The 25,857-nt window shown below is 39.4% G+C and overlaps 2 protein-coding genes across 4 annotated transcripts in view; one reads left to right on the forward strand and one right to left on the reverse strand.

Annotated features, from left to right (window-relative positions):
* The window catches only part of LOC109004244 (mediator of RNA polymerase II transcription subunit 8), a 38,799-nt gene extending 21,498 nt beyond the window's left edge, over positions 1-17,301 (forward strand). The window contains exons 7-12 of one of the 3 annotated variants that reach the window (XM_018982727.2): positions 5,339-5,617; positions 6,659-6,715; positions 7,278-7,484; positions 12,381-12,434; positions 16,557-16,617; positions 16,717-17,301. In XM_018982727.2, the coding sequence (XP_018838272.1) occupies positions 5,339-5,617; positions 6,659-6,715; positions 7,278-7,484; positions 12,381-12,434; positions 16,557-16,617; positions 16,717-16,922 (864 nt within the window). In that variant the 3' untranslated portion in view covers positions 16,923-17,301. The remainder of the gene's footprint in view (positions 1-5,338; positions 5,618-6,658; positions 6,716-7,277; positions 7,485-12,380; positions 12,435-16,556; positions 16,618-16,716) is intronic. The other 2 variants (XM_018982728.2, XM_018982730.2) reach the window with 2 other exon arrangements.
* A 375-nt stretch (positions 17,302-17,676) lies between these two features.
* On the reverse strand, positions 17,677-18,887 carry LOC109004245. Its single transcript, XM_018982732.2, has 2 exons — positions 18,494-18,887; positions 17,677-17,998 (listed from the first exon to the last, which is right to left on the reverse strand). Exons 1-2 carry the CDS (start codon positions 18,787-18,789, stop codon positions 17,947-17,949), a joined length of 348 nt encoding a protein of 115 aa, XP_018838277.1. The 5' UTR covers positions 18,790-18,887; the 3' UTR covers positions 17,677-17,946.
* Between the last annotated feature and the right edge of the window lie 6,970 nt (positions 18,888-25,857).

Here is a 25,857-nt window from a genome sequence, read left to right on the forward strand (position 1 = left end):
GAAGGATAGAGGCGAGTAGATGCTGTGTGCGTTGAATATAACTAGCGGGCGTGGAGATTACAAATGAACGGGTGTAGAGGTCACAAATGAACGAGCCTCTCCTCGCCTACTGAGTGGAAAGACTTCCGACCGGGATGAAAGACTCCTCTTGCCTTTTCTAGTTGTTGCCCACGATGTCGTTTAACTTGGTCTTTTAAGTTGGTCGTTTAGACTAGTCGCCCAATCTAACTGCCTAGAGCCTTGTCGCCAAGTCTTCGCACCTTTTGGTCGTGCCTTCTGGTTGTGAGTCTCCTCGCCTACTGAGAGGTAAATCTTTTAGCCTTTGGGTTCCCGTTTCCCGAGTAAGAGGTTGGGGGATTCTAGTATTACCCCGGCTATGGTAGATTTTTCTGATCTCATCTTTGATCTGGACTTAGTTGATTTACCTTTGGCAGGGGGGAATTCACATGGTCAAATGGAAGAGTCTGGTCAAGATTGGATAGATTTATAGTATCTTCGTCTTGGGAGTCCCATTTTTCTGATATATGTCGAAAGAGACTTCTGAGACTATTTTTTTTTTTTTTTGATAATCAATAAGAATTTTATTACCATGAATAGGCATAGCCTAATTACACAGGAAGTATACAAGAGTAAATACCTACATACAACGACTAAAAAGATAGAAAAAACTAGAATAGCTCCAACACATCATCACCATTAATTACATTAGCCTTGGCCCATAGACATAGAGTTTTAAAGAAAAATTCCGTAATTTCTTCCATCAATCGTTCTTTGTCTTCAAAACATCTCCCATTCGTTTCTAGCCATAGTCACCACATCAAGCATGAAGGATCATTTTCAATAGGTAGACTCCGCCTAGCATACCTCCAACAAGCTAGTAAATTCACCACATGCTTTGGCATCAGCCAAGAAATACCCATCCTTCCAAAAATGACATTCCACAAACTGTTAGCCAATTCACAATGGAGAAACAAGTGATTAACTGATTCTCCATCTTTATTGCACATAGAACACCAATCAACAATACAAAGACCACACTTTCTTAGATTTTCTGTAGTCAGAATTTTATCATGAGACACTAGCCAACAGAAGAACGCTACCTTACTCGGCACTCTAACTTTCCAAATACTTTTTCAGGGATAATCACTTACACCTTGGCAGGTTAAAGCATTATAATAGGAGTGAACTAAGAATCTGAAATTTCTTTCATGAATCCACAACAATCTGTCTACACTTACTTGGACAATCTTCAACTCATATAATCTGCTGAGAAAATCTGAAATTACATTAACTTCCCAATCATTTATATTTCTCACAAAGTCAACAGTCCATTGAATGCTATTATTCAAAAAAGAGAATGAATCAGCCACAGTTGCATCTTGCTGCCTTGCAATCTGAAAAAGTGAAGGAAAATGGTCCGAACATTTGTGATTGTGGGGGCCTTCATGGTCCGAACATTTGTGATTAATGATTGTGAAGGAAAATGGGTGTAGGAGCAAGGCTCGGGCGAACATGGTCCGAACATTTGTGATTAATGAAACTTAAGATGGGAAAATGGTTAGAGAGGATGTTTGAAGAGGAAGAGGTGTATAATGTGTTGAAAGGTATGGAAGGCGATAAAGCACTGGGACTTGATGGTTTTTCAATGGATTTTTTTGATTTGTTGGGACATTATAAAGGAGGATGTTATGAAAGTTTTTGTCGAATTTCACTCTCATATGAAATTTGAGAAAAGCCTTAATTCAACTTTCATAGCCCTTATTCCGAAGAAGGCCGAGTCGGTGGAGGTGAAGGACTTTCGCCCCATTAGTCTTGTGAGTGGAGTCTACAAGATTTCTAATCGTATGAGCACTATCATGGAAAAGATTATTTTGAAGCCGCAAAATGCTTTTATTAAGGGCAGACAGATTCTGGATTTGGTCCTTATCACCAATGAATGTTTGGATAGTAGAATTGGATCAGGCATCCCAAGTATACTTTGCAAACTTCACTTGGAGAAGGCCTTTGATCATGTTAACTAGGATTTATTACTTTACATTCTTGGCAGATTTGGTTTTGGGGAGAAGTGGTGCAATTAGATGAAGCATTGTATCACTACCGCTAGATTTTTAGTGATGGTCAATGGCACTCCCAAGGGTTTTTTCAACAGCTCTCATGGTTTGAGACAAGGAGATCCTCTATCTCCTTTTCTCTTTGTTTAATTATGGATGTTTTGAGTAGAATGTTGAAGGTAGCAGTGAATGGATCTTTCTTGTCTGGTTTTTGAGCGGGCAGTTCATCATTTGGGAGCATCATTGTATCTCACCTTCTCTTCGCTGGTGATATTTTAATTTTTTGTGAGCCGGATCCTAACCATATTCAATCATTGAGAGCTCTCTTGGTTTGTTTTGAAGCTGTTTTCAGCCTTAAGGTGAACTTATCTAAATCTGAATTGTTACCGGTTGGCTTGGTTAATTCTATTGGAGACTTGGCTGACATCTTGGGTTGTAAGGTCTCTTCTTTGCCTTTGAAGTACCTTGGTCTTCTATTGGGGCCCCCTTATAAATCCAATTCAATATGGGACGGTGTTATCGAAAAAATTGAGAATAGATTGGCTGGTTGGAAAAAGGATGTATCACTCCAAAGGGGGTAGAATCACTCTTATTAAAAGTACGTTATCCAATCTTCCTATGTATTTTCTTTGTTTATTCCTGATTCCTCTTGGAGTGGCTAATAGAATGGAAAAAATATTCCGTAATTTTTTTGTGGGGTGGACTTGGAGATGAGAAAAAGTTCCATTTAATTAAATGGGCTAAGATTTGTTCCCCCCTTTCTTGTGGTTGGTTTGGGGACGAGAAAACTGAGTATTTTCAATAAGGCCTTACTCGGGGAATGACTTTGGCGGTAGCATCAAGAAAGTGATGCTCTATGGAGGACCGTGGTTGATGCTAAATTTGGGGGCACCTGGGGTAGCTGGATATCTATTAAGTGTGTGGTTCATATGGTGTGGGTGTCTGGAAATTTATTAGGAATGAGAGGATTTCTTTTGCAATTTCAGATTTTTGGTGGGTCGAGGCACTAGGGTCAGATTTTGGTTTGATGTTTGGTGCGGTGAAATTGCTCTCAAGGAGGCTTTTCCTTATCTTTAGAATAGCGTTGTACAAGGAAGCTTCAGTTGCTGATCATATGGACATTTCAAATGGCTTGCTGCAGTAGAATGTGCCATTTATAAGAGCATTACAAGATTGGGAACTGGGAGATATTTCTGATTTATAGAGCAAGCTGCACGCATTGACTTTGCAGCATGGTGTAGAGGACAAACTGTTGTGGATTCATCCGGGAAACAAGAACTTCTCAGCAAGGTCCTTTTATAATGTGTTACTTCTCAATCTTCTACTGTTTTCCCTTGGAAGCGTAGGAAAAGCAAAGTGCCTCTAAAAGTTGCTTTTTTAGGCTGGTTAGCCTCATGGAAAATTCTGACAATTGACAAGCTTAGGAAGCGCGGTATTTTCATAATGGATTGGTGCTTTATGTGCAAAAGGAATGGAGAATCAACAGACCATCTTCTTCTCCATTGTGATGTGGCGAAGGCTCTTTGGGATGATATATTTGTTGCATGGGTGATGTCTAAGAGGGTGGTGGATCTATTGTCTTGTTGAAATAGAGTTAGGAGAAATGGTCAAGTAGCAGAGGTTTGGAAGATGGTGCCTATGTCCTATGTGGTGTATATGGAATGAGAGAAATGGTCATTTTTTTGAAAATAGAGAACGTTCTTTCGCGGGGGGTGTAATTAAGAGTTTTATTTTATCAATCTTTGTTACTTTGGGCTAAGGCCATTGTATTAGAGGGGGCTAATCTTAATGACTTGTATGCTTCTTTCTTTGCTAATACGCTGTAATTAGGTATATTTCTCTTGTATACTACCTGTGTACTTGGGCTTTGCCTAATCATGAGGTTTAATAAATTTTTCTTACTTCTAAAAAATAAAAAAAAATTTTACCTATAAAAAAAAAAATTAGTGTTTCCTAAGCACTACAATAGTAGTTGTTAAGATGGGAGCTTTCTTGGTGTACCTTTCATCGGTTGGGAGTAGCTTTCCCCATGTCACCTCATTGGCTCAATTCCAAGTGTTGGCTTCCCACCCAACTCGAGTTTTAGCAGGAGGCTAGATGTAGGAATGTCCTTGAGAAGTTCTTCACAACGGGGTCCAGTAGTTGAATTTTGGTGGTTTGGCAAGGGAATTGGGGGAGTAGGTTATGGGTAAGTTTTAAGCACTGAAGATTTTTCTTTCCCATCCCCCATCAAGATTTGCAACCTGCATTCAAGTCCATAAAGTTTGTGCAATTTGCCTGTGAAGCGGAGAGCTGCCACATTTGCCTCCTTCATATTGTAATTGAGATGGAATATCTCTAGGTTTGCTAACTTATGAAGTGACCGAGTAGCATTACAGAAAATTTTTTATTGTCAAGGAATAAGGATTGATTTTCTGCATCGTGATAGACTTGGGTGTCGGTATTAGCTCCTAATCATAAATTTGTTTGGATGCTGATTATCATAGGGGATACTTGTTAGTTTTTCTTTTTCCTCTTATTTTTTTGGTGCTTTCTTAACCTGAAAGTAGATACACATACTTTTGTTGCAACAACTGGGAAACAAAGGTATGGAAACTAAATGGATTCATGACTGTTCCTTTTTTTTTTTGTTTTATTTGCATTATTTGAATATTCAAGAACTAAGGCCAAGCCTGGATCTTTTTGTCTATCAATAAAGATAAAATCTAATTGATATTATAAGGACCATAAAGACATATTTGATGTCCCTTTTTTACATGTTTAGAGGTCCTGCCTTGGAACCAGCCAAATCAAAATGGACATTAAGCCATTATGGTTGGGGCCAGCCCAAGGCCCACCTGAGAAGGATTCCTGAGTGCACTCATTGGCTAATCTTGCCTGGCCCAAACCAACTGAACATGTAAATGGAAGCCTCCTTGCCAAGTATTTCTTATGTGTCTTTCTCTTAATTTAATTTGCAGATTTGCCTATGAACTTGATTTACTTACTCTTGCTTGTTTTTGTCTGTATAGTGCTATGATGTTTGTATTTGTAATTTAGGCAGCTTAAGCCCTTTCCAACCCAGGCCTGATCCAACTGGAGATCTTTGGCCAAGGATTTTGGTCTTAGGTTTTGACTTTGGACTGAATATTCCCAATTAGCTCATTTTCCTGTCCAACTTTCTCCATATTGATGTTTGACATTGTATGAATCTGTTGTGGCGTGATATTCTGCATCCATGTGAGAAAATTAGGGTCTCTTCTTTTCTGAAGGTGTGTTTAGTCCATTACCAAAAACTTTTTAATCAGGCTTCTGCATCACAACTTATTGGAAGATCAGCTGCATCTCCTGGTGCCACAAGTGCTACTTCCTTTGATAACACAGCTGCATCTCCGCTGCAATATGCAAATTCTCCTAGGTCAGGTACAAACATGATGAACACACCATCTCCTCAGCCACAAACCCCTCAACAGCAGCAGCAGCAGCAGCAGCAGCAAAGGCAGAAACTGATGCAGATACCTCAACATCAGCCGCAAATCCTTGCCCAGCAACAGTTCAGGCAATCTGCAATGCAAGGACTGGCACAGGTGGGAATTATACTAAAATGAATTAATTTGAATTGGTTTTGTTGATTGAAAGGGCAGTACTAAACACTAGTTTTGTTTATGCTTCTAATGTTTTTTCCCCCCCGGGGAAGTAATGCTTCCAGTGCTGCATCCAGAGCTTATACCATTTGATGGCACGGTTGAACATTTTGATTTATACATATTTTTGGAAAAGGAGCTTCAGTGCAAACTTTGGTTCTTTTTAGGATAAAACGTAAAATTTTGGAAATCTGAAGGTTTTTCAGGGCTTTGTGGACATAGGGAGAGATTATATTGAAAATGTGTGAAACTTATGAATGTAAACTAATTTGAAATGGCTAAAGATTAAGAATGAGAAGGGTGGCAAAGAGAGTGCAGATATTTTGTATTGCGACGTGCTCCATACTTTTGGGATTGAGTGGGTCATGTTCTGATGGAGGTAGTAGATTCGTTGCTTCTAGGGGACGGCTTGGTAGCCATAGCAACGCAGAGGTTTGAGGGATAGTCCCGTTGTGTTTGATGTGGTGTATTTGGTGGGAATGTAATGTTCAGACCTTCGAAGGTTGTGAGTGTGCGGTGTTAGAATTAAGAACCATTATGTTTCATCCTCCTTGTGCATGGCCTTGCCTACAATAATTTCTGTTCCCTTAGCTTTCTAGAATTTATGGAATTGTGCTCTTTCTTCATCCTTTTAGTTCGGCGTTTCCTATTGTATACTTGGGTTGCACCCCCTTTGTGCTTTGAATAAATTTATGTTACTTATAAAAGAAAGAGTATGCGTATAAGATCACCATTCAAAACCTTAATTACTTAATGATTCATCTTGCTTTCTTGCTTGCTCACTCATCACAATCTGTTTTTGGGAGCCTTGAATTTTGTCTTATGTTAATCTCTCTGAAAGTTTTCCATTTTAGGAATTCCTGCTGTATTGTTTGATTTGGAATGGTTTGAATCTGCATCTGACATTGATAATTATGTTAGATGATTTTTTGTTTCCACCCACTATAAATGGATAGCATTTGACTATTTATATTCCTCATGCAGAACCAGCTGCCACAACTGCATGATTTGCAGGGCCAGGCTCAGCAGAAGTTTCAGTCGGTAACTTTACATAAGCTACTCTTTTCAACCCCCAATTAGTTATTTTGGCGAAAAAGTCTGTTGCAAAGGCTGCCCCCCCCCCGCCGTGCCCCCACCACCATATCGAATTGCTTATACATTCATTTTTTTTTACTGTTGTTCTTGCCACCAAAGTCTTCCGAGAAATTTAGGGTCCACTATATGGAGGAGGATAAGGGGTGGGGAGTTCTCTCTGTTTGGATGTACCTTTTTTCTCTGTTTGTAAGTATGTATGTGTGGTTTAAATTGAATAATCATGTGCATTTAACTGACATAAATAGAACTTACATGGCTTTAACATTCTGGTTTTGTTAAGTATGATAAAATTCTTAAATGCAGAAGAAAGGTTTGTTACTTATCTTGGTTGTGAATTGACTTTCATTCAAGTTCTTTATGATTTTTTTTCTTGATATTATTTGAGTTCTAACCAACACACAGGCACTTTGCACCAATAATGCATCAAGAAGCACTTAGAACTGTCTTTTTGCGATTCTCCAAATATTTTTTTATTGGTTTCGCAGCTAAAAAAATGATTTATTCTCAGTTACATGGCCAAAATCAGATGCAATTTTCTCAAGCAATGGGGCACCAGCAGTTTCAGAGGCAGTTGCCTTCAGGACATGTTCAGCATGGCATTGGTCAAAGCCAACTTAACCAGGGAAATCAGATGAATCGCCACTTAAGTCAGTTTTCTGGCAATGCTAATAGTGCATTGTTTAATGCAGCTCAGGCGACATCAAATACGCAAATGGTTGGATATTCAAGTCTTTTCATTTTAACTATAATTTTATTTAATTTCATGTTGTAGCTCTTATAATGTACTACAGCAGACAGCATGGAGAACATGTCTTTGGATTAATCTAAAGTGGCTGAGACGCTTAGGCCATGTTTGGACTTGGATGAGATGAGAAACATCTCATCTTAAAACTTTTCATAATTTTCTTTCCAAACATCACTCAACACAAAACACTTTTCAATTTAAAATCTTCAACTTTTTTATCTAATCATTACAACTTTCCCAAACTTTCAAACAAAACACAAAAAATAATACATCTTTTTCAAATTTTAAAACAAAAATAATATTAAAAAAATAATATTCTTACAATATTTTAACTTTATAATATTTTTATTCAACTTTTTCTCTCTCATTTCCCAAAACCTAATAAAACATCTTAACTCAAACCATTTCACCCCTATTCACAAACCATTTCACTACTATTCACAAAATTTTCATCTCATCTCATTACTTAAACTTGGGCTTAGTTCCCTCTCCTATTCATCTCTTGGCAATTGCATTGTTGGAGAAGTGACCGTTTGAGTCTGTTCCATCATAGGGGAAAGACTCTTAGCAGTATTACATGCCCTATGCTGTTGGTTAAATTTTGTTTTCTTTCATATTTCATGGTCTGCTTCACTGCCAGCTGCCATCCACACGACATTTCTTGACCTGTATTTTCTTTTTCTATGATATTTTCCTCTCTATTCAAGAAGCACATTTTAGTTTTGCTTCTCGGTAGATTTTTGCCCATTTTCTAGGCTAAAAAATCTTATATCTCTATTAAGATTTTATTTTCAATTTTTTTTTATTGTATAGGTAAGAACCAATTTTATTAATATGAGAAAAATGTACTCACACTAGAAGTATACAAGAGATCTATCTAACTAGCAAAATAAAAGAGCTCTTAAAAATTCTTTTAAAGAGATACAAAAAGCTGTACTATTTTGGGCCACTATCCAACGATAAAAGGTATAAGTTACCTATAAAAAAAATAATAAATAAATAAATAAAAGGTATAAGAAATGATGACTTGAGTTTGAAATACGTTGGCCTTCCGCTAGGGCCGTCTTAAGGGCTACATCAATCAGGGATACGGTGATCGAGAAGATAGAACGTAGATTGACAGGTTGGAAGATGCTGTATTTGTCGAAAGGTGGTAGGATCACCTTAATCAAGAGTACCTTGTCTAATTTACCAATGTATTTTCTATCTCTATTCCCAATTCCAGCAAGTGTGGCAACCAAGAGTGAGAAACTTTATCGTGACTTCCTTTGGAGCGGCATGGGAGATGACTTTAAATTCAATCTAGTCAGTTGGGACAAGATATGCTCTCCATTATCCACTGGAGGGTTGGGAATTAGAAACCTAAGGATTTTCAATCGGGCTATACTCGGGAAATGCTTGTGGCAATATAATATGGATCTGGAAGCCCTATGGAAATCGGTGATTGGCTGTAAATATGAAGATTTGTGGGGGGATTGGTGCACTAGAGAGATAAGTGAGGCTAATGGGGTGGGAGTTTGGAAGCATATTAGACTAGGTGGGAGGTCTTTAATCGTCATACAAGACTAGTGGGGGGAGATGGCACTAGAATTAAATTCTGGAGTGATCTATGGTGTGGGAATAATGCCCTAAAAGACTCGTTCCCTTCAGTTTTCCGGCTTACATGTGAGAAAGAAGCTTTAATGCTGATCTTATGACGATATCTAGGGATCAAATCCAATGGAACATCAACTTCACTAGGGCGGCCCAGGATTGGGAAATTGGCAGCTTTAAGGACTTTTTTAGTCTCTTGTACTCCATGAAACCGAGCACTCAAGTCGCTGATACGTTGTGGTGGATACCCGCAAGTAAATGTACATTCTTGGTATGCTTTTTCTATAAGTCTCTCACACAATCGCAGAGCAATCAGTTTCCATGTAGAAGGATTTGGCGAAGTAAGGCGCCTCCCAAAGTGGCATTCTTTGCTTGGACAGCTTCTCTGTGTAAGATTTTGACGACGGATGATTTGCGGAAACGCAGGGTGATCATAGTAGATTGGTTCTGCATATGTAAGAAAAATGGCGAGGCTCTGGATCACCTCTTATTGCATGGTGAGGTTGCTAGAGCATTATGGGATGAAGTGTTCTGCAGAATAGGGCTTTGCTTGGGTAATGCTTGCCACAGTGGCTGCGTTGTTGGCCAGCTGGACAAACTTAGGAGGTATTCCACAGATTAAAGCTGTGTGGAAGATGGTTCCTATCTGTATTCTGTGGTGCTTGTGGAAGGAGTGAAATGACCGGATGTTCGAAGACAGAGTGCACGTTAGAGGAACTTAGATCTTTTTTTATTAGGACTTTATTTCTATGGGTCATAGCTATTGATTTTAATGGCCTCAATGTTCATGCTTTTCTTGTTTCTATTGCACCCTTCTAAATAGGTGTTACGTCTTGTATACCATCTTGTATACTTGTGCTATGCCTATTCTGATCAATACAATTGTTTACTTATAAAAAAAAAAAAAAATATGATGACTTGAGTTCCATCACTGATTCGTTAGTCATTAAAACTGTGCATTTCTTTTCCTCCAAATACATTACAAGAAGCAAGAATTCTCCATAATAGTGTGCACTGATGTCTACAACTGCCTTTTCCAACATACTAGAAGTTCCACCACTCAGGGAGGCATAATCCAATCTTTCTGAACAAGCCAAAGGCTATGTTCCATAAAATGCTAGCTACCTCATTATGAAATAGAAAATGATACACTTTCTTCACTGTTCTTACTCATGCAACACTGATTGATCACTGTAACCTCCTCTTCCTCACACTATCCAAATTAAGAACTCACTTAAAGCCGCTGTCTGAATGAAGAAATTCACTCTATGGGGAGTCTTATCCTCACAATGAGCTTCTAGGGTAAAGGGAACATATCACAGGCACACAACACATTATAAAATGACTTTACTTTGATAACTCCTTTTTCAGATTTGCCTCACCATTTTATCTGACTAGATTTTGACCCACCCCACTTGAGTACAATTGGTCAAATTTTGAATAGCTCCAGGAAGGCATCTTTAAAGGATTGATCAATACGCCACACATCATGCCAAAAGCAAATCTTTGACCCATTGCCCAACATTAATATAGTAAAATGAGAGAAAACTCCTCAAGCCCTCCCAATCCCTCCCAAGCAGGATACTTTGTGTCCACTAGCACTCTCAAAAGGCTTTCTTGTACATTCTTCACTGAATAATTTATATTTTATTTTGATGTGATGTTTTCTGGTGGTGAATGTGCTGGTTGCATAAAACATTATCAGATTTGTAGTGTTTCATTCTATCACCGTTATAGGGCAAATACTCTTTGGATCTATCACCGTTATAGGGCAAATACTCTTTGGATCTCTCAGCTTTACAGGACAAATGCCCATTTCAGAACGACTGGGTTGTATTTTTTATATTTATTTAAATGTTTACTCATGTTTTATATTTCTTTATTTATGCTCGAGACTATATTCTGTTAAAGGGCTACTCATTATGGAGATTTTCTTTGGATCTAATGTGTTCTTGGCATAAATTTTGTACTCCATCCATGTGGGGTTGTCACAGTATGACTTTCATAAATGGTCCCAATCTTAACATAGAGAAGTATTAATAATATCACCTTTATTGTTTTGGACGGTAGATTTGGAAGGCAATGGCTATTTAAATGTGAAATAATTAATTTGTGTGTCATTAAAAGAGTAGAGTTGATGAAAATAGAAAGAAAATGGCATGGAGTAAATATTTACCAATTGGTCTAAATCTTTTTTGTTTCATGCTAAAAAGTTGGGAACTGTTGTGTTATACTTCAGCTGGAGGATATGTTAATGAGTAATGCTATACAGTCCTAGGGTGTGCAAGCCCCGTGTGCTCATTTTTAAAAAAATTGGGTCCACCATTAAAAAAATAATTTTTTCTTGTGTTCCAGATTGACCTACTTTTTTCAAAAGGAGTGTGCGAGTCTTGCACACCTTAGGATTGCAAATATCATTTTTCTATGTTAATAACTTAATGATATCTCTTGAACAAAATATCATACACTATAGTAGCACTATTGCATTAGGTTAAAACCCAAATAAGTAACTGAGTTATGCTTGCTGTTGGACGTTGGGGGGTGAGAGGAGTTGTAGTGTTGAGAGCATACCCCCTCATGTCTCTTGTAGTATGTGCATTTGGTTGGAGAAATCAGAGGACTTTTGGAGGTTTAGAGAAAGAAGTCCCTGGGAGAATTCAAGTTGAATTTCCTTTTAAGTTTCCTTCAGATGGGTTACAGATCCCTTTTTATTTACATTTTTTATTTCTTTCTTTGACTTTTTAGATTATCTTAATTTTGGTTTTTGAGCTGTATTTGCCGACTGATTTTTTTGATTTCTTATTCCAAAAATCTATTTTTGTTCATTTATAGAAACAAGAAAAAAAGTAGCACTACCCCCAAATACTTTTACTTCTCTCCATGCAGTGGTTGATATCATGTGCTTTCTGGTTTCTATGTCTCTGTTTTCTTCAAGACGTTATTATCAGTTATAGAGAATGTTTAGTATTAGTTCCTCGAAATAAATAGGGTTGCTGGTGAAGCATGTACTGTAATGATGTAGGCGAATAGAAGAAAAGGAAAGATATATTGCTTATTGAAAATCATATTTTTTACTCTTACTCATGATCTATAGCATCATGCATCTGTATTGCTTGTTCACTCACATTGTGCATTTATTTGTATATTTTGAAGCTCAACTATTTCCCTGTTTCGCGGTGTTCTTTTGTTCTCCCTTGGCTGAAGCTGTTTTCTTTTATACTCTATGACAGCATCTTTGACACCTTGACTTTCATTTTGTATGTCCTGTTTCAGATTCCAAACATTTCGGCGACTATGTCATCGCAATCACTTATACCACGGATGCAGGTGTGCTTCCAAATTGCTTAGCCAATATTGTTTCCCTTTTTGTTTTCTTGATTTGCAAATGGGGAGGTTTCGTTGCTCGTTTCTCCATGCCTAGCTACCGTTCTTGGAGTTTGGAACCATATATAATCACTTTTGACATATTGAGTTTTGACATACTGACTTATAAAAAAGAAGTTTTGACATACTGAATATGTTGGAACCATATATACTCAGTTTTGCTAAAACAGAAAATGATTACTGTACCATTTATCATAGACATGACCATGACTTCTGTGATTTTGTTGTGTTGATGTACGCACATACCCAATCTGCTTTTCTTCCCTGATGAATTTTTGGTAGTTCATTCATTAACTAGAGGCAGGTGGCCTGTCAGTGCATGGCTGATGCAAGATGAATCTTAGAATCAGTTGACTTTTAGTTTATTTAGGTTAGGTTGTTAATTTATCTTATTATTTTGTATTTTAATAAATGAGCATATTAGAAGAACAAAAAATCTATACAACCTCCTACTATTCACACCAAAGTTTTTAATTTCGTACCGTACCGGCCGGTACGGCCGAAATTTTTCGTTTCGGCTGTCCGGCCGGTACAGGTACTATATATATTCCGTACCGGCCAAAATACCGGCCGTACCGGACGGTACCGGCCGTTTCGGCCTGTACCGGCCTATATTTCGGCCTGTGTTTTTTTTTTTTTTCGTTTTTTCAAATTACAAGTTTATTTTTTGACCCCCAATTTAGACTAGACTATTTATAATTTATATGTATGTATGTATTTATATATAATTTATTCATATATAAACTATTATTTTAGAATATAATTGTTATATATATTTATATATATAATTTATTCATATATCGACTATCCCGAAACGGTACACGAAACGGTACCGGTACCGAAATATTTCATTCCAGTGTCTTGACCGGTACGCCATCCGGTACGGTATTCAAAACATTGATTCACACAACCTCCACACACCACACTTTTTTTAATTTTTATTATTTTTTTCTTTTATCAAATATTTAATATATGAATAATAAATAGAAAAATTAAATTAGTTTAAAAAGAATAAACTCAAAAAAAAATTAAAAAAAAATATTAAAAATTTTAAAAATTTTAAAAAAATGTGGTGTGTGTGTGGAGGATGAGAGGTTGTGTAGCATTGCTTTTAGAAGAAACTCTTTGCCGAGGGCCTGTGCGCACTCAGGATTAGTCAGGACTTTGATCTTGGACACCTGGTGCCAATAAAAAAACATATTAGAATTCAATTAGGATTAGGGTTTATTCAGAGTCTAGTTTAGATTGGGAGTTTATTTGAATTTTTATCTTTTATTTGAATTTTTTTTTCTATTTATATGATTTATGATAAAGTCCTAATTATATTAGGACACCTTTTAATCTAAATAAACCTCTCTTTGTTTTTTTTTTTTGTTTTTGTTTTTTGATCTTAATCTAAATAAACCTTTTTTTGTACTCGCAATGGATTCAGATTTTGAATGGAATAAAACTTTTTTAAAAAGTGGCTCTCTCCCTCTCCCTCAATTCTCTCTTTCCTGAGCTTCTTCTCTCCTCCCTAGTTTGGCTTCTTCACCCTTGCCTTCTTCTCTTCTTCCAACTTTCTTCTCACTTATTAGTAGGGGTGTCAAATCGTGTTAACGGGTCGTGTTCGTGTCGTCTCAAGACATGTATATTATACTATATAGGTCAACTTTAACCCGACCCGTTAAGCTTATCGTATCAAAATCTCAAACCCTAACACGACCCAATAGCATAACGGGTCGTGTTGTGTCAGCCCGTTTTGACCTATTTATGTAAATGGATTAAAACAAACCCAAAATTAACCTCTTTAATCTAGTTAAGTTTAGCATAATTTTATATAAATGTTAAAATCATAATATCTATAAAAAAAATATAAAACTAACTACAAGTCCAAAATTACAATCTAAACAATAAAAATATCGAAATTAAAATCCCAACAATTTTATTTTTTAAGTATAAGGGTATAATTGTAATTTTAACTTTCTTAACGGGTCATAACGGGTTGACCCGTTATCAACCCGTTAAGCTATCGTGTCTTAACGGGTCAACCCGTTTTGACCCGAACCCGTTAAGGGTAAACCTTAATCCGCTTTTATCGTGTCGTGCTCGTGTTGGGTTAATGAGTCGTGTCACATATTGACACCCCTACTTATTAGTTTTGGTGTGAGAGCATTGCTGTTGCTTTCTATCAGCAGTGGCGAGATCCCAAGGTCTACAGCATTCAATTTTCTCACGCACCACAGAATTTCACTACCACCACCCACACGGCTCTCCAGATTTCTGCATGTCTGAATCACCCTCTCATACCCTCTGTTAACCCATCCACCATCCAAACAGCTGCAACAACACTCAACCACCATGATCCATCCAACATCCGCCACAGAAAACGTATCTTTTGCACCTCCAGAGAGCATCACCCACACCCAAAACACTAATCGATAAAACCCCACAAGCCACACTTAAAATAAACAAATCCCCGTTTTTTTAAAAAAATAACCCAATTGGCAACCATCATGACTCATCTGATATTCAATTGGTATCCACCACAATATCCCTGCCACCCAAATCTACAAAAAAAAAAAAAAAAAAAGAAAAGACCAGCAAAACCCATGTGCCACCCAAGCACTGCCAACCTATCAGAATTCAGCAATATGAACCACACTGAAATTAAAAAAGAAGAAGAAGAAGAAGAAACTAACAAAAAAAAAAAAAAAAAAAAATTCCCAACAGACTATTGTGCTTCCATCCAGCTGCTACTACCATGTACCCACAGAAACCCTTTCACAACTCAATCCAAATCCTCTTTCCCACAAACAAACAGATACAGGTTCCAAAAATACCAGAAGCATAAGAGATACAATCCCACATAGAAATCAGGATTTGCCTAGATTCACAATCGACTCACTGGCTGCCACTGCATCTACATTACCGAAACTCAAGCACCTCAACTGTTCTCTCCTTTATGCTGCCATCAATCATGAAAGTGCCTCCACACACATTGCCTAGCATTTTCTTAGCAGCACCAGAGACGTTACAGAGCATCAGCTTTCCATTGAAGAAGCAGAGATTTTTTTTTGGAGAAACCAATTGCATCTCACAAGGGGAGGAATTTCACTAGGTGCCAAATATGGTGGTTTTTGTTTTTGCATGAAAGCTTTAGAGAAGAAGAAAAGTTGAAGAAGTGGTTCACTTGTTCTGTGACAGAGAAGAATAAAGGAAGAAAGGTCTTGCTTTATGGGCAGCAGGTCACATAAAACAAAGCAATTCAGGGTGCCAGTATTCACGTCATTTCCCTTTCGTTTTGGCAAAATTTTTATGGGTTTTAATGGACGTCCAATAACAAGCACAAGACCAGTTTTGTGGAAGGTCCAAAGAATCATCCAGCCTGTGTCCATTCATGGTCCAGGCCTAGCGTTTTTCTCAAAGCTGTGATGCCATGGGCGTTATTTTCCACCTTTTGGGATTTCAGAACTCAAGGACAAGTTTTTTCAAAGCAGGGGAGAATAATGGGGGATGAATTTTAGAGTAAAGTGACTTTTGGTTTATTTAGATTAGGTTGTTATTAAACTTATCGTTTTACTTTGTAATTCAATAAATAAGCCTGATAGAATCCAATTAAGATTAGGGTTCAGTTAGGGTCTAGCTAGATTATGAGTTTATTTAAAATTTTCTGTTATTCGAATTCTTATTTTAGGAGTCTATTGAGAATAAATAAAAGTCCTAATTATATTAGGACACATATTAGTCTATTTGAAAATTTTAAACATCCCTTGTGCTCCAGATTCAATTTTGAATGGAATTAAATTTATTGAGAAATTTTTTTTCTTTCCCTCCCCCGTTTCTCTCTTTTCCCCCTTTCTTCTCTCTCATTCCCAAGCGCTTCTCCTCTCCAACCTCTTTGACTTTTATTTTCTCTTTCTTCCTAGTCTTCTCATTTCTTGTCCTGCATCAGTGGCAATGAGTAGCTGACCTTTATCATGCCTGTTCTAGATAGGTGTACTAAATATGTCTATGTTTGCTTTGTATCGTTAATTTTCATTCAATTATGTTATGATGACTTCTCTTCTGCTTAATTACTGTCAGTTTGGATTATCTGGTAGCAATCCCCAGCGAAGTCATGCTTCCCAAATTTTGAGTGATCAGAGTATGAATTATGTCCTTAGTTATGTTTCTATGTGAATATTCGTGTCAATATGGATGTAGACTAAGTAGCTTAAAATGCAAACTGGGGTTTTTCTTGTAGTGTTTAATATGGGAGCAGCCAATCCTAGTGGTATGATGCCAATACAACAGCAGCAGCAGCAGCAACAACAGCAACATGGTTCACAAACTGCATTTGGTAATATGCAACCGAATGCGCAGAATCTACAACCTGGTATGGTAGCACTTCAGAACACGCAACAGAATCTTTCCAATTTTTCCCAACAAAGACAGCAAAACCCACAGTGATGCAATAATGCTGTCTGTTTTATCTAATTCTTCTTATCGCTTCTATCTCTTTTCGGTGGCCATTGGTGCATCCAAATATATGATTGGGGCAGTAATTCTCATATTTTTGGGTGAGAACTCGTACATGTTGTCTAATTTTTACTTCAAAAGTACAATGTTGTTTTTTGTTTTTTAAAATTGGCAGTATGCTTTTCCATTTTGTCTCTCTAAATAAGTTCTGCACTTGATGTCATTCCAGCTCACGGTCTATGTGATACATGACTATGCCTTTCTTGTCCCAGTGTCTTGAGACTTCCGAAATGACCATGATGTCATTACATCTTCATATCGGAAGTTGCCAATTGGCAAACTATTCAGTTGAAAAAAGGAAAGTTTTGAATATGGGGGAATTGGTTCAGTGTATTGAAAATTGGGTTACCTTATCAATTATGCCACAATCCCTCTATTATTACACTTGGTTGATGTGCCAGAGCTTAATGACCATTGGATTTTTATCTTTGTTTTGACAAAAAATTATCAAAGGGTTACTAAACGTTGTCACGCCAGGAAAGTGAGATGATGGTGGAATAATGATATATAGCATCTAGCATTTTCATTACTAATAATGGTAAGAAAATTGAAAATTGTGTTATGCTCTAAATAAAAAAACCTTATAAACATAGTTCCAGTTACATTTGAGGGTACTGGATAGGTTGGAATCAGGAGAGAGAGAGAGAGAGAGAGAGAGAGAGAGAGAGAGAGAGAGAGAGAGAGAGTATGGTTAAATCAATATGATTCCCAAGCATTTGGGACGTCTCAATAAAAATTTCACATTGCTTCATCCATTAAATGGAGCTAACAAAGATCCTCTAAAATGGAGACAAAATCAATTGAGGTTTGTATACCAAAAAAAACAAAGAAAGAAAACAGGATTTGTAATGCGTTAGAATTTACGTTAGTGTTCTATATATCCTGGCATGGGGACGAACTTTGCGTTGTGTACTGCTTCCAAATTTTCAACAATTTGCGTGGGATTTGAAAATTTTCAGAGAGGCCTGGAACAGCATCTGCAGCATTTCTCTATAAACCATTTGAGCCTGTTTCCATGGAGATGTGTAGCAATCAATACGTGGTCAATATGCATATATAGCTATGCTACCTTGTAATGATCTGTCCTACACAACATTCATTGTCTTTTTCTGTTTGGTCTACATTTGACTGTTTGGTGCATGCTTTGGACGTCTAAAAGGAAGTTCAAATGCAATACCTAACAGTCAAAAAGCTTCCAAAAACATCCTATGTAATGACCCATCTTATGCTCCGCGCGGGTGAAATTCTCGGGTCATCAAAATCTTTACGAAATTAATGAGTTAATTTGATTTGTTTGAGAAGTCTAAACTGTAATCGGTGCAAATCCAAGCTCAATTTGAAATAGGGACACTGATCTGAAACCTTATGAGGGGCTGGAAAAAGAGAGAGATTTGATAACGAAAAATGGAGATGCATGCAACGGGAAAAAAAGATGAGATTTTCTAGCTGAAATTCTGTACATAATGCATTGGAAAGATTTAAAATGAGACCGAAAGGCTTACATGTCTTCAAGGCAAGAGGTCTTGGAATCCAAATCATCCGGGTCTCGACGACGATCCAATGAGAATGTCAATGCCAGTGGCAGTGCAGTAGCGGACAGTTTAGCATGCAAAAGAGGGAGATTCTCTGCCGATGTATGGCTTGAAGAATGGGGCGAGAAGGGAGGGGAAGGTGATGGAGATGAAGAGAAGATGTATTTTTGGTTGCCTGGTCCTACACTGATGGGAAGTGGTGAGGGAGGTGTTGGAGGTGATGATGATGGAGAAGGATAACCAATACCATTGTTCGTTTGCTCCATTGAAACTCAAGCACAAAAAGGCAAAACATATGCACAACACTGATCTCACTTTTGAAAGATGGGTGCATGGGTTTGCTTGTTTTTAGGATCATCAAATCCTTTTACCGAAAGTACTTTCCCGGGAGTTTTATTAGTTTGATTCTTAGGTATAACCTAACGGTCATATGTCATGCGCCAACCCCTCTCATCTGCTTCTTATTCTTCACTTGGCTACCTGACAATTTTTCAAGCTTCTCAAATTACCATTTTGGGCTCTCTCTCTTGGGTTTGACTTTATGATTTTAACGAAAGTCCAGGACTTTTTTTTTGCCCCTTTATGTCAATAAAAAAAGGGGGGGAACTAAAGGAGATGATAAAATCCCAACAATTACCCTTGTACAGTCATGAATATATACAATGCTGGATGGAAGAAACATTAAAAAACAGAGAAATGGACACAAAAATTGGGGCGGTTCATGAATGTCTTCTTGGCCAACTGGGTCACGAAGGGGATCGTGGGAACAACAATATTTCATATTTGGATTAGACCCACAGATGGATGGATTGCTTTGAGAAATAAGATCTCAGGTTGAGATCTTGATAACACTAATTTACCATCATAACAAACAGTCAATGATAGACTACAATGTAGGAAGAGCCGCTACTTTCTGGCTTGATATGAAGGAGGCCAGGCTTCTATCATGTAGCAGGAGTGAAGGAAAATTGATACCACACTTGGAAAAATGGCATTGCATGTAGTTAGTGATTGGATTTGTAACCCTAAAAAACATGGTCGTTCAGGTAGAAACATGTTGTAAAGGGGTTAACATTTGTGAAGGTGGGTGTTGCTTGTTGGTTCGCGAGAGAGGTCAGGCAGTCAGTCAAGTAGCTTGTCCCACCAGTTGGGCGTGAGAGAGGTCGTGCAGCCAAGTGACTTGTTGTCTCACCTATTGTGCGCGAGAGAGGTTGTGCAATCAAGTGGCTTGTCCCACCTGTTGGGCGCGAGAGAGGTCGGGTTGTCAAGTGACTTAATCTTGCCTGTTGGTTCATGGTGAGTCCAGTGACTCGGCTTTTAATGAAGGAGATGCTTAATTGTGTTAAAAAGCCAAACCAGCTACCATGGATAATTTGCACAAGTGTGAGATTTCCAAACCTGAATCGTTTTGCTAGAGTGTGACGAAGGTTTGAGGTGCGCCGACGAGGCTTGTGGGCAGCCATGCTTTGGCAATAATGAAGGTCTGGGGCGCCTACGGTACCAAGCAGTCTATTATGATGATAACAAATTAAAATGCCCGAGATGGACTTTGTGGTTGGTGTTTTGCATCATGCAAATGATTTCCGGGGAAGTAGGTTCCTGAGGCATGTAGCCACTAGGACTCTCGTAGAACCAGGGTCATTCAATTGATGCTTTCATTTCCTCCTTGACCAAAATTGTTCGTTGTTGAATGATTTTTGCATAGCGGAACCTGTTCGTCATTGGATGATTTTTGTTGAGACTTGTCCCACTCACTATCCTCTTCATTTTGTTTGCATGCATTGGGACTAGGCGTCTGAGCAGTGTTAATTATGTAGGACTGGTGAGCAAAATGGTCATTTATCTACTTGTCCAACTCCATGTTCTCGTGGCTCAATTTTTGAGTTTATGTCTCCGGTGTGAGCTGGAAGGAAGCCAAGTGGAGCTTGTCGCCTACTTATCATCATGTCCTACAGAGTAGCCGTCCTCTACCGACTCCATGCAGAGGAGGTGGCAGGTTCTCATGCTCGCCAACGTGCTCCACTAGGTGCATGGTGCCCACTGTGCATTGCATGCACAATGTGTGCCTTATGTGCACAGTCCACGATGTGTCCTACACATGTTTTTATTTATTTATATTTTTTATTGACAATTTTATTGAATTAAAACCCACGTGAAAGATAACACAGTAAGAAACGGGACACTTATCTGCTTCTTTAGAGACGTATCATAAGTCAGGGAATCTCCTTCTCTCACTTCTGGTGCCAACTGTTAATGTCAAAAATCACACAACAGGCAGGAATGGAGGAAAGAGTCATCCCAGCCCACGAAGATGATTCGGGAGTCGATATGGTTGGGGCATCAATAAATAAAAATAAATAAAGAGAGACACAAAAATTTACGTAGTTCGGTGTAATGCCTACCCCCATGGATTGTTTGGAGCGAAATCCATTATAACAAACAATTTTATAATCTCTCATGGCCTTACATATCTCACAACACAATAGAGGAATAAAGGGTTTCGGGAGGTTAAAGACGATACCTCCCTTGAGAGAAGATCATTTGGAATCATTGTGTGTGGTAGAGTTTGTACGTAGAGAGCCAATTGATTTGTAGAGATCTCCTCTTTTATAGAGATCTATTTCCTTCTTTGGAGTAATTGAATACAACTTGCATTGTGAACCTATTTTTTTTTTTTAAAAGTCTGAGTCAATTTGCCTTATCCCTTATTGGCTTTATCTCTGGGCTAGATTCTTGGCTTTATCTCTTCTTTTATTTTTAGTGATGGGCTGGACCTAGTCGACTTTATCCTCAACAATGGGTCTAAGTAGGAAGGTAGGTAACAACAGAGGATAAAGAGATCGAGCGGCTGTTCAGAGAGTGGCAAAGCCACATACTCACCAATGGGTGCAATTTAAAAAATGTACCGGTATGTGTAAAGTTTTAGGAAGTTATGATTTTTTTAATATATATATATATATATATTTCACATATTTAACATTTGTGAGTCGATATGTGTAAATTTTGTTAATCTAAGGTGCACATTCACTTATACAATACATTTTAAGAGTCAATTGTTTTAATTTATAGCGATATTTTTTATTTTGAGTTTGAATTATGGGGATTTGATAAAGCAAAACTATTCCATTTTTGCATTAACAATACATTTTAACAGTTAATTTTTTTAACTTATAGCGATCGATGTTTTTATTTATGACTTAATTTATCGTAATATGTTCTACATCATGTATAAAGATATATGAATAGTATTTTAGTTTGTCCAAGTATAGAAGAAAAGAAGAAAAAAATTAATATTTCAGTTTGTATGCAATTTCAAATGAACATGTATGTTTGTGTTTAGTTTGATCATTTTAGGGTGAGGTTTTAAACTATAACTTACGATTTTTTAAAAGAAAAAAATAAGATGGGATTTTATTAAAATCCATCACTTGTGGTTGAGGAATACCAACAACCTCAAAACATCCAATCTTATTTCTATACATTACCAAAGTCATTTACTACAAATATGAGGAATTCTAGCCCTATCAAGTAGTACTGTCTTGTTTGTTTCCACAACACATCTCATCTCATATAATCATTATAATTTTTTCAAATTCTCACATGAAATAATAATAATATTAAAAAAATATACATTCTAATAATATTTGATTCAATTTTTAACTTTTATTTCAACTCATATTGTAAGGGGTTTTGCCCTTGTCTTAGCGGGCCTGAGAAGGGCAATTGAGGGAATAAGAAGCGAAGGCCCAGCCTAGAATGAGTAGACTCTTCGGTCTAGCCCACGGGTAGACTCTCATGGACACAACCTCCATGAAGGAGCGTACTGCAAGGGGATGAGACTCGCTGACCTGGAGACCCCTTAAAACAATGTCTAGACCTTGGGTGCCTATCCGCGTAATGGGTGGAAAATAAGAGGGACCCTTGATCTTCTAACATGGAAGACATCGACAGAACACTAAGGATGCCAGTGGGGTGAGGCAAATCGAGGAACCAGCATTAATGTCGCCACTACCCGAGCTACATGCCACTTTAATTACGTCGTCACAGAGCCACGCCGCATTGAAGAACTCTGACAAAAGGAATAGTACAAAGGACACAGACTCCATGGGGGCAGACATGATCTGTCCTCCCCAGACTCCTGGTATAAATAGCAGCTCCTAGGTACAAGAAACTCTTTTTGATCCCTAGACTCTTTCACTTATTTATAAACTTCCAAAAGACGATACTAACTTTGGCATCGAAGACTCCTCAGCCCCAAGGCCACCCTCTCCTAGCTACTTTCTTCTTTATTTTCGTAGGCCTAGTTAGGAAGACCTGAGTTGTTGGGACCAGGCCCAAAGGCATATGAAATACGACGTTAACAATGGCGCCATCTGTGGGATCATTATAGATCTTGCGTGTACTTCATATGCCTGTGACAAACCGTTTCGGACAGCTTAGAAGAGACATAGAGGAAGCCATGGAAGCAAGGCTGAAAGCTATAGAGGATTGGGTGACAAAGTTGACTAACGAGGTGTAAACACTTCGCAAAGAGAATTAGGAGCTTAGAAAGCCTCAACTAGGGCAGGATAAGGAGGCGGAGCCCAGCGATAGCTAGAACGTGGGGTCCAAAAACAAGGGAGCTAGAGCAAACAGGGAGGAGGAGAGGATGAAGATGCAAGACGAGCTCCGCAATCTCAAGGGAAAGTATGAAGAGATTTCAAGGAAGGTGGGCACGTCGTTGTTGGTAGACCAACTGCTCACAAGCATTAGTCTACCCTACATGGAGGAGGTGATCACTGTGCCCTTACCACCAAAGTTCATGGTCCCCACCATGGAGATGTACGATGGAGGGAGGGACCCCTTGCAGCACCTGGAAACCTTCAAGGCTCACATTACATTGCATGGCTTCTCGGGGGAGGTGGCATGCAGAGTGTTCCCGCTGACCCTAAAAGGGCTAGCATGAGTATGGCTTGGATTTCTGGCACCCGGCTCTGTAGACAGTTTTGGTGACCTAGCTCGGCTATTTTTGACCAAGTTAATGTCAAGTCAACAAAGGCGACGCCCAACAGCTTACCTCCTCACCATCAAGCAGGGAGAGGAGGAAAGCCTGAAGACATACCTATCCCGGTTTAACAGGGAGGACATGACCACCAACGACCAGGATGAGAAGATAACCCTGGCGTCACTTCTGGGAAAGGTCTGGCCATGATCCTAGTTCATGGCCGAGTTGGCGAGATGGACTCTCGTGACGCTGTGAGAGTTTATGGACTAGGTCGATAACTTCATCCACTCTGAAAACACTCTTCGGGCCCTGACAGAGCCGAGGAAGAAGGAGCTGGAAAGAGTGGAGAGGAAGGCAAGGGCCCCAGCCAAGGCCTAAGAGAAGCCGGAAAAGAGCTTCCACGACAAAAGTAGCTTCCACAGACCTGCTTTCACCATCCACGAGGCTGACCCCTCCACCGCCTGCGAAGATGATGACCGAGGCATCATCTGCCGCTCCTGCACATACCACAGGTCTACCTCGCATAACACTGAAGACTGCTTCTCTGAATAAGAGAGGAGGGAGCATGTGGAACGGACAAGGCAACACTATCCCCCCGCCCATAGACTAGTGCAAAAAAGGAGGGGAAGGTCGAGGAAAAGGAGCATGGATCAAGTCAACCAACAGAGAAGAGAGGAAAGCCCATGGCAACAACCACCAGCTCAAGGGTCGTAGCAAGATCGCCCTCGCTCACCATTGCAGGGGACACCCACTGTGAAAAATTCAGACAATAGCGAAAGGATTTGTCGGCGGGGGCACTTCCTCCTCTAGTAGGAAGGCACAAGCCAGGCGAGCTCGGTTCCACAAAGTGTATTCTGCGGAATACCACCCCGCCAATAGAAGGGGCCAGCCGACTCCAGTCATCTCCTTTGGGGAGGCAGATGAAGAAGTGGTCCTATACCCCCATGATTGGTTGGTGGTGACCATGTTGGTCGCCAACTTCACCACTCGCAGAATCCTTAGTGACAATGGAAGCTTCATGGACATCCTGTTCTGGAAAGCCTTCACAGGATGGGAATAGATGTTGTCTGGCTACATCCAGCCCCCACATCATTGAAGGGCTTCTCTGGGAACATGGTTCACCCTGTAGGTCCTCGCAAGCAACGCCCCTACACAGCCTTAATCATGGTCGACTTTCTGGTGGTGAGAACCCTGTCGTCCTACAACGCCTTCGTCGAAAGGCCCACTCTCAACAGCTTGCGGGCCATCACGTCGATCTACCACCTCAAGATGAAGTTCCTGACTCCCCTTGGAGTGGGAGCAATCTGATGTGAACAGGTCTTGGTGAGGGAATGCTACGTCCAGGTACTGAAGAAGAAGGATGGTAGGGTTACCCCAGACGTCATCTCCAGGAGGGAAAAGGTCATGCACCGCTTGGAGAGCCCTGACAGGCCTTAGTGTATGACTTACCCAATTGGGTTCGAGGAGGGACATGAAGGTTCATGGTCCTAAAGGTAGAGGTAGAATGACCAAAAGCTCCCCAGCAGAAGGCTTCATCTTCCCTTATTTCGTAATGCATTATTTTAATACTGTAAATGCTTGTTGTTTAATGGAAGGCATGATTTTCCAGGACAATGCAACACATTTACTTTGAACTTTCGCGTTATCAACAAAACACCGACAAGATGACCTCCAATTAACGTAATCTGCAATGACGAAATCGTCTCCAAATCAATGCCTAACTTCCCTGCAATGTCAACAGGCAGGAGCAGGTCCAATCCCAAGTTGCCCAAACAACATACCTCCCACGGGTTCAAGGGGAAAGTTAGGCCGAAGCCACTCTACCCCTCCCGCGTTGGAGAGCGGGTCCTACTCCCCAGCGGCCCAAGCAATTTACCATGACCCCTATTACAACGAAGAGCGGACTAGCCACATCACTGTCCGAAAAAGTTACCTCCCTTGCGGGGTACCAAAAGAAGGAGTACGCCAAAGGTTGCTTCATCCTTCCCATGGCAAAGTGCAGGTTAGCCCTCGGTGGCCTGAAGACAAAGGCTTACTTTCCTTGCGAGCATCAACAGGTGGGAGAGTCTAGTCTCAAATTGCCCGAACATCGGACCTCCTACGAGATCAAGGGGAGAGCTAGGTTGAAGGCCACTTTAACTCCTCCCGCGTTGGAGAGCAGGTCCTGCTCCCTCGGTGGCCCGAACAGCTTACCCCAACCTTTGCCGCATTGAAGAGTGGGCTCAACGCCAGCCTGATCCAATACTTACCTTCCCTACGATATCAATAGGCGGGAGTGAGTGCAGTATCAAACTACCCGAACAACATACCTCATGCAGGACCAAATGGGGGAACTAGGCAGAAGGCCTTC

The sequence above is a fragment of the Juglans regia genome, chromosome 7 (genome assembly GCF_001411555.2).
Source record: "Juglans regia cultivar Chandler chromosome 7, Walnut 2.0, whole genome shotgun sequence".
NCBI classification, from domain to species: Eukaryota; Viridiplantae; Streptophyta; class Magnoliopsida; order Fagales; family Juglandaceae; genus Juglans; species Juglans regia.